This window comes from Durio zibethinus, chromosome 20, assembly GCF_047325235.1.
Source record: "Durio zibethinus cultivar Kanyao isolate XHJ-2024 chromosome 20, ASM4732523v1, whole genome shotgun sequence".
Classification (NCBI taxonomy): domain Eukaryota; kingdom Viridiplantae; phylum Streptophyta; class Magnoliopsida; order Malvales; family Malvaceae; genus Durio; species Durio zibethinus.
The window spans coordinates 8,305,932-8,314,912 of record NC_143181.1 but is presented as its reverse complement, the minus strand read 5'-3'; the positions used below and the strand labels follow the sequence as shown (position 1 = coordinate 8,314,912).

Here is an 8,981-nt window from a genome sequence, read left to right as displayed (position 1 = left end):
AAAATCTCTTATTTTTGGTTGGAACTAGTCTTGGGTCTTTAATGGCTTCTAATCTAAATCTGTCCAACAGTAATTGGACTATAAACGGTAATTTTGGGATGGATCAATCCATTCTTTTTCTTCTCTTTTGTTTTTGTCGCCCCAAACACCAACAACCAAAAGCCCAAAACCCAATTCTGAAAACCCTAGAGTCAATCTATATATTTGTTGGAAGGGCACTTACAAAGACTTAGTGTGGCCGCCGTTGTTATTCGCTTCAGCTCATCAGTCCCCAAAGCGTCTTCTCTCCTCTCCCCAAATCTCCATCGCAAAAATGGTAATCAGGGCTCCATCTTTCTCCTCCAAATCCCCAGTCTTTGCAACTCTATTCCCACTAATTCATTAGTTCAACTCTTTCTGTGGTTTTTTATACGCTTTATTTTTCTTGATCTGACTCGCCGTTTTATTTATTAATTCATATGTTATGAGCGTTTGTAAATTGGGTTTTGCTTTATTTGAATTGGGGTTTATGTTTTTTTTTTTTTTTTTCTAAAGATTGTTGCTTTTGACTTCATTTTAATGTGTTTTTTTTTTGTGCGTGTAGTCTCTGGTGGCCAACGAAGATTTTCAGCACATTTTACGTGTGCTGAACACCAACGTTGATGGAAAGCAGAAGATTATGTTTGCTTTGACCTCCATCAAGGGTATCGGAAGGCGTTTCGCTAACATTGTTTGCAAGAAAGCTGATGTCGACATGAACAAGAGGTTTGTTTTATTTTTAAAATTTATGGCGAGGAAATGCCGTTTTTATGTCCATTTTAGTCTTAGTTTTGGATAACTAAGATGTTTTATGCTACATAGTTCAGATAATGATATGTGTTTCATGTTGAAACGATTAATTTTTCATAGATGCGAATATATTCATGTATTTGTAGAAGAAAATTATGAGTTTTGATTCATTCTATATACTTTAGTTTAATTTTGTCTTCTGGGATGCAATTATGTATATAGTAAAGTATATGATGTGGAATGAGGATGTTGTTGAATGTTATTCAATTTTCGGTGGTTTGTTGTGGAGATCTTATTTGATTTACTTCTTGTTGTTATCAGGGCTGGTGAGTTGACTGCACAGGAGCTGGACAATCTCATGACCATTGTGGCGAACCCCAGGCAGTTTAAAATCCCAGACTGGTTTTTGAATAGGCAGAAGGATTACAAGGATGGAAAGTATTCCCAAGTTGTGTCTAATGCTCTTGACATGAAGTTGAGAGATGACTTGGAGCGCTTGAAGAAGATCAGGTTAATTCATGTTCTTACTGATTTGTGCTACAGTTAATCTTTGCCCTTGTGTATTATTTGTGTCAATTATTTGCTGCTTAAAAATATATGATCAAGCCAACTCTATCTAGGCATGAATGATACTGTTTAATTTGCGTACATGCATGCTTCATTGCTCATAGTATATCCTTTGACTATTAGATAATTGCTTTCACTTTCCTAGTAAGCATTTTCAAACATATTAGTAAATAGTTTAGACAATTTATTTGAGAAATTCTGTTTCTACGGCTTGAATTTTAGCTGGAACAAAACGTGTAGTGGATAGGTTGTTTGTTTGAATGTGTAAGCATCTTTTCTTGGTTTTTGTTTGGACTCTTACAAGCTTTGGAGTTTGTTAGTGGACAGGTTATTGTCATAATGTGCGGGTGCATTTTATGGTATCTTGATGATGTTCTTTATTGATTAAGATGAGAAGAGGGCTACATTAACAAAAACCTTAGAAATCTGAAAATCGTCATAGATATTACATTTGTTTCCTATTACCAGCTGCAATGGAATAGTAAGACTTATAATTTACCATAAAATTTTAAAGTCATGTATGTTTAAATTTTCCTTAGCTTAGCTAAACTTATTTGTGCCGACTTCCTTTCTGTTTGTTTAATTAGCAGTGGGTTAGATTTTTGAGAAATAGTTTGTGATTCAGTTTACATTTTGTGGCTTAAGTTAGGCTATTGGGGTGTGGGATTGCAACTAACTTTTGAAATACTGTCATGCAGGAACCACCGTGGTCTGAGGCACTACTGGGGCCTTCGTGTCCGTGGTCAGCATACCAAGACTACTGGTCGCAGAGGGAAGACTGTTGGTGTCTCTAAGAAGCGTTAAATGCTTCATATATATTTTGAACAAATATATATTGTCAGGCAGAGAGTTATTTACATGCTTTTAGGCACTGTTTATCAAGACAAATTTTGGATGTGATTTAGTTGGTTTTAAACCTTGCAGACAAGTTTTTTAATCGATTGTTTGATCTTCTATCAATTGGAATTAAGAATACCTGCATTTAAATGGTCTATTTCTTTGGCTCTTATTGGGTTTCTTTTGTGCTCGAAATGCTAATGGAGTCTTGGCAATTACTATTAGTTGCACTATCAATTCTGTTAATTTTCTGTTGCGGGAGTTTTGTCAAGTTTCCTCATAAATAATTATATCTTCTTTCAAAATGGAAATTAATGAGTATTTTTATTCATGTTTGCCTCAGTTCATTGTTTAATGGATTATTGTTCGGTTGGAATTTGTTGTAGTGAAAATTTCATGTCATGGAGATTACTTGAATTGATTCAAATGGTTTATTAATTTATTTTGAAAGTATTAGTATATAATATTTATATTATAACGAGCAAAATTCAAATTTATCTAACGATATGTTGACTTATTTATCAATAATCTGCTCTATGTGCATTCTTCGTCGAAGGTAAATTTGGTTGATAAATTTAAAAGGATTGTTGAATTTAGACCTGATAATTCTAGTATTTACGTTGTGTCTTTGTTTGCCAAAATGTACACTTCCTTTCAGTCTCGAAACAAATGCTCTACTAATTCCACATGCTTTGACACTACCTCAAAAGTGTCTTTGCTTAAGCACACTTTTTATTTAGGGTTAATCATTTTGTGATAAGATGATTTACCACATAAATTAATAAATTCATAATTCAAATATCATATTTTAAAATTTTAAAATCTAAATATCATATTAAACATTTTTATTATAACTCAAAAACTATTCGTGACATTTATCTTAATTTTTTATTAACCTCATTTTTTTTTTTTTTTTACTATTGCTTCGCTTCAAATAATAGCTCAATATGAAGACAACTGATGGTTTTGAAGTAAATTGAAAAAAAAAAAAAAGGCATGAAAAGAAATTATATAAATTATATTCCTGAAAAAGAAAAGCAAAATTTCAAAAGCATCTAATCCTATCCGAAAATGATCCATTCCCTCAGAGTGAACCCAATACCAAAGAATTAGGAACTACAAAAAATGGGGATAAAAATAATTGGTTGGTTCTTCTAATGATGGATAACCAATAACTTTATGCAATCAGCTACCCATGTATGCTTAACTTATCCTGAATGGGGAATTAGTTCATTAGAATCTGACAAATTACCATGCTTTTATTGTCGGCTGGTCGGGAGAGAAAGGCTCCGATGCTCCTTCCCACCAGGCTTGGATGAAGCATTTCCATACCAAATCATTCCAGCCACAGCTATGATCATGCCCAGAACCCCATGCAGATTGAGACCCTCTTTTCCAAAGAAAAAGAATCCCATAATCAACACAAAGATTGTCTTCATATGGCCCAGTACTTGAAAGGAAACTGCAGTAAATCTGCCAATGCAGATGAACTGGCTGAGGTTCGTCCCTACTGCTATAGTACATGAAAGAATTATGAACATCTGCTAAGACCAAGAACCAAAACAGCTGTAAGCCACTATTCCTGTAAAACCACAAGTCAGAGGAACAAGCTATAATTGGAATTACACACATCCCACAAATACTTTATTATGCATAATTCTGCATACAGGAAAGGCAGCCAGCCAAAATGGCATCTTGCAAAAGGTAATTCAAGTTGGCAGCTATAATTGCAGCAGCAGAACCGGATCGAAATGAGTGAAAGTGAACTTATTACTAAAATCTTACATCAATGAGTGGGCCAATTTTATACAGCAGCTAAAGAGAGAGAGAGAGGAGAGTGAGTACATCTATTGATATGTGCAGCATGTTATAAATAACACCACAAGTAAATGATTTTCTTCAATCAGAATGAACTGAACACAAATATTTCTGTTAGGCATGCCTAAATTCATGTTGAGGGTAGATGTTTTAAGAGATGTTAGGCACCCTATGGCATGTAAGCGGTATTAGGAGATGCAAACAACATCATCATACGCAATGCAAATTTAATGTAACTGTAGGTCACAAGAAAGACAAGTTAACTGCATGTTACGGTATGCACATTCACGAACACAAATAATTTTATTCATAAACATGATTCTGACAGCAACTCTGAAACAAGTAAAAATAACCTTGTTCTATACTGATGGCAATAACATCCATGATGCACAAAACTCATAAATCAAAGAATATGAATAGATAGAATACTTACCACAGATACTAGGTTATAACTATAGGCATCAACTCTCTTGTCTGTCAACCAATAGTCCAGAAATGGACCAAATAGCAACAGTGTTCCAGCCTGGGCAGGAGCAGTGTGTCCCAGTAGGTTGAAGGAACTAAGATTATACCTTCGTTGAAGGTGATGAACATACTGCACAAATAAACACAAGAAAAATATATGACTAAATTGTAAGTTCCAAAAAAAACTACAGCAGTTTAGAACATTAAAAGATTCAATTTATATGCACAGGAATTAACAACTTACATATTGTTGCAGAGAAGTACTCCATACAGCAATAAAGGCAGCTATAAAACCTCTGGTATTAACACTCACATCAGTGACAGTACAAACACCAACACCCAGAAGAACAACAGCTATGCTCAGCTTTGTATCTCTGGAGTACTGAATCTTGTCCATCACAACTTCCAAAAAGCAGGATACAGGAATCATACTAAGCTTTGCAATCTGTCATTGAATTAGAGAATCTGTGATTTCCAAATAATCTAAAAAACACAAGTAGTAAATTCTAGCAAATATTATACTTTACCTGATAAAATCCCACAGAGTTCCACATCAGACTAACATTCATTCCAACGATAGAGAAGTTTGCAAACAAAACAAATTTCAAAAGCTCTGGCAAGGGTAGATGAGAAGATTGAATGTATCCTAACCATCTTAGAACAGCCGTCATCAAGGTTGTGGTAGCAAAATGCAAACCAGTTAATGTTGTTGCTGCAACAATTTGCAATCCAATAGAAAAGGAATTAGTGACAGTTTATTACATCCTTATTGCAGCATGAATAATTAGAACATTCATAAAGTAACAAAAACCAGAATATTTAGCTTATTTACTTGCAGATGATTATTATACCAGCAGCACAATCATCCTATACTTAATCCTATCTACTTCCAACTTCCAAGTCAAGGCTTCCTCTTCATCTCTACTTATGATAACATTTTTTTTTTAATTTTCAATTGTTTTCCACTAGTTCAACCATTTACTCTCCTTCTAGAACAGGTAAAAAGGAGAGGGGTGGGTGCGGAAAGGAATCATAGCCCATGCTGTTCACTTTCTCTACCATTTACAACCCCCACAAACCTACACCAAACCTATTCTAGGTTTGAACCTCATTCTAATTTCTGCATATGATAAGGCCTATCCTACAGCTTCTTTTGCATGTTTGCTTATCTGCTCTCCAGCCTACCACTCCACAATCTTAATGTTCAAACCTCTAGAACCATTACACCTGCTGATTTTGTTTTCCAAGATAATACTCACAACTGTTAAAACATTCCGTTGCACAGCAAATTATTCTCATGTTTTTGCATTTTATGTGCTTATTTCACGGCAGCTCACCACTCTGATCCTATATATTTATCTTAAAGATAAAAGAGAATTTGACAGGAAAATTTCCTAATTCAATTGAACTATAAAATGGCTACAACATCATTAGCTGTTTGTGGCATATGAAGAAAAAGGGGTGGGGGAGGGGAGAGCAATTCAAAAGAGTTTGAAAGGAATTTACCAAAACTGAAACCATAAGTAGCCATTAAGGCTTTATTGACAATAATAATTCCAACGGAAGTGACAACATTGAACATCCAAGCAGCCGCATCTAGAACTGTTTTTCTATCAGCCTTATTAGATGGAGCCATTTTATATTTTGTTGCAAGTGATAACCCCAAATCCTATATCACTCAATGTTCTTTAAGTAATCCATCCATATGCATATGATTTCCAAGAGTTTTCAACCACTTCAACAATAAGTCCTACAAAAATAATAGCAACAAATAAGAAAAAAAAATCCAAGAACTAAAAATTTATTGAGATCACAATTAAAAAAGCTAGTAAGAATAGTCTACAAAGACAAAGAAACTTGTGTAAATAACATGAATACAATAAAGATATGAGTTTGTAACTAAGACCAACCACTAATAGCCAGATACTCCTCCAACAAGTCATGCATAAACAAAAAGCAGAAGAGTGGCTTTACATCTCTTATAAATAGCTAAAAATGATAATCCTTCCACCTTTAGGAACCTTTGACTACCAGTGATTCACCTTTTCTGCAACTGTTTCTCCTTTTGTAAATAAGATATTTTAATTTATACTGCCTAATTTTCATGGTGGGAAAATTTGAGCTATATTTTCCCATTAAATACTAAGCAAAATTTGCAAATTTTAGCATTGTACAATGAAGATACCCATCTAATCAATTCAGTGCCTAGTTTGACTACTAGAACATCTTCTGCCTCTGAGGCATTACCCCATTCGACGACAGATCTAACTAACTAATATGAATCTCAAGAATAGAACAGATTTACTAGTTCCTATATAAACATTGACATCAAATTATAGATTTTTTTCCCTCATCAAAGATGAATGTAAAATTCAGCACAAGTAAATATAAAACAGTATAAAGAAATGAGCAGAATATTACAGCTAATTGAACTATGACTATTTACTTTAGATTTCGTTAAGTGATCAATAGGAAAAAAAAAAAAAAAGCAAAGCAAATCACATTGAACTGCTTTAGTACTAAAAAATAAAATAAAATCTCAACAAAAAAAAACTCTCATCAATGACGCGACAGATCCAGATCAAAAAAAGAAGAAAATAAATGATGAAATTGGAAATTAGATATAAAAAAGCAGTGTTTGAAATCGATGGAGAAAGCAAGTAACAGATCTAACGCATTGAAAAGGAAATGAAAACGACGGGGCATCGTACCGTTTGGCAAGGCAGACGTCGTGAAAGAAAGAAAAAGCGAGAGAGAAAGAGAGAGAGAAACGAAGGGACGGGAATGTTTGGAAATAATAAGGAAGGCGAGTGTAATTAAGCGGAAGAGTTTAATTAGTTTTTTTTTTTTTTTTGTTCAAATTATGTTGTTTGGACCCAGAGAATTGAAGAGAAAACAAGGAGAAATAGAAAATTTCAATTTAAAAAAAAAAATTAGTGGGAGCTTTTAAATGCACTCTTTCTTTAACATTCTACACCAAAAAGTAATTTTTTATGACAAAAATATTTGTTAATAAATTTACTTAATTATTTTGTTAAAATTTTTTAAAATATTTAAAATAAAAAAATAGAAAAATAATTTAATTTTTATTTTTTGTTTTTATGTCTTTAATATTTATATCTATATTTATCATTATTATATTTTTTAATTTAATTTATTATTGATAATTCAAAACTCAAACGTACAAAAAAATATACTTAATTATAAATCTACATCAAACAAACAATCACATTCATTTTTTCAAATCCCCTTTAAACCCAACTCACGATATACAAATTCAATTAAGACTAAAAACCCAATTTATTAATAAATTATATAATATATATATGTATCATAAGCTATTTAGTTTATTTAAATAGTTATATATAAGAATATGTTATATTTGTAATATAACATAGAGTATATCAATAATATTAGTGGCAAAAAGAAAACCTTAGAACTCTTGTATCTTAGGTTCTAGTTTCACTATATATGTATAGTTCAACTTTATGTTTGTCATAATATATATGTTTGGGAGATTCAATCGTTAGATATAAAACTAGAAGTTATCACCAAATTTTTTTATTGAGATGTGATTGGTTAATTAAAATTTGATCTTTTAATAAAATCTTATAATTTATTAAGGTTTACCAAAAATATATATTTTGATCTATGAAACCAGTTTAGGTTTGAAAGTATGGTTAGTATAAGAAAAGATTAGCATCCTTATAATGTCTGTCTAAAAATAATACTAAGTAATTTTATGTCATCTCAAAACGGTATTAATTAAATGATCATTTATTCTAAATTAAATTTAATTATTTAAACATTAAAAATTTTCATAAGATTTTTTCATTATTCTGATAAAATTCTTAAATTTTTTTTTCATTTCAAGAGTACTTAAGGATCCACTTATTTATTTAAAGAGGCATCATCGTAGATTTATTAAAATTTTGTTATTTCATTTGAAACTTTCCTTTTACAATTTAATTAATCTTTTCATTTTTTTTATTGAGAATTTATCTAAAATTTTCATCATTTTGATAAAATTTAAAATTATTTTCTTTTCTTAAATTTTTTTTTTTTAAAAAATCACTCCTTCGTGATCTCTAAAATTTTATGATATGAAGGATTTAAATCTTTATGCAAAGAAGACTTAAAATTGGTTTTAAATTTTAACTTTTAACTTTTAAATTTTAACTTTTATTAATTATCCATTATTTTGGAATAATTTAGATAAATCATATTTTCTTACAAATTCTTTAAAAAAATCACTCGTTGTAATTTCTTTTAGGATCTTGTTGTTGATTAATGATTATTCTTTTATTCTTATAATTTATTAAAATCTTATGAATACAAGCTTTAACTAATTAATATTTATTATTTTTCATATTTCTTTTATTTGGAAATAAATGTAAATATTTGGTGTTAGAATCTTTTTTTCAAAATTTTCATCATTCTGATAAAATTTCAATGGGTTTTCACAGATAAAAACCTTTTATAGAAAATCATTGTTTCATGATTTCTTATAATTTCATAATTAAGGC

General features: G+C 31.2%; 2 protein-coding genes across 3 annotated transcripts; one reads left to right on the top strand and one right to left on the bottom strand.

The window, feature by feature from the left end:
• Positions 1-231: 231 nt before the first annotated feature.
• RPS18C (S18 ribosomal protein) lies at positions 232-2,329 on the top strand. Its single transcript, XM_022917696.2, has 4 exons — positions 232-316; positions 584-744; positions 1,090-1,278; positions 2,034-2,329. The coding sequence occupies exons 1-4, from the start codon at positions 314-316 to the stop codon at positions 2,137-2,139; spliced, it is 459 nt and encodes a 152-aa protein (XP_022773431.1). The 5' UTR covers positions 232-313; the 3' UTR covers positions 2,140-2,329.
• An 840-nt stretch (positions 2,330-3,169) lies between these two features.
• Positions 3,170-7,333, bottom strand: LOC111315736 (UDP-rhamnose/UDP-galactose transporter 6). Of its 2 annotated transcripts, none has more exons than XM_022917692.2 (6): positions 7,167-7,333; positions 5,962-6,205; positions 4,983-5,167; positions 4,700-4,900; positions 4,424-4,585; positions 3,170-3,713 (listed from the first exon to the last, which is right to left on the bottom strand). In XM_022917692.2, the coding sequence occupies exons 2-6, from the start codon at positions 6,089-6,091 to the stop codon at positions 3,432-3,434; spliced, it is 960 nt and encodes a 319-aa protein (XP_022773427.2). In that variant the 5' UTR covers positions 6,092-6,205; positions 7,167-7,333; the 3' UTR covers positions 3,170-3,431. The 2 variants fall into 2 exon arrangements, with proteins under 2 accessions (XP_022773427.2, XP_022773429.1); XM_022917694.2 differs by having other exon boundaries at positions 3,615-3,754.
• Between the last annotated feature and the right edge of the window lie 1,648 nt (positions 7,334-8,981).

Excerpts from the sequence above, each read along its gene's own strand:
- LOC111315736 (XM_022917692.2), bottom strand. The coding sequence starts at position 6,091 with ATGGCTCCATCTAATAAGGCTGATAGAAAAACAGTTCTAGATGCGGCT. Across the intron at positions 5,168-5,961 it reads TACTTATGGTTTCAGTTTTG|CAACAACATTAACTGGTTTG; the intron begins GTAAATTCCTTT and ends AAATTGTTGCAG. Across the intron at positions 4,901-4,982 it reads ACTCTGTGGGATTTTATCAG|ATTGCAAAGCTTAGTATGAT; the intron begins GTAAAGTATAAT and ends ATTCAATGACAG.
- RPS18C (XM_022917696.2), top strand. Across the intron at positions 745-1,089 it reads GATGTCGACATGAACAAGAG|GGCTGGTGAGTTGACTGCAC; the intron begins GTTTGTTTTATT and ends TGTTGTTATCAG. Across the intron at positions 1,279-2,033 it reads GAGCGCTTGAAGAAGATCAG|GAACCACCGTGGTCTGAGGC; the intron begins GTTAATTCATGT and ends ACTGTCATGCAG.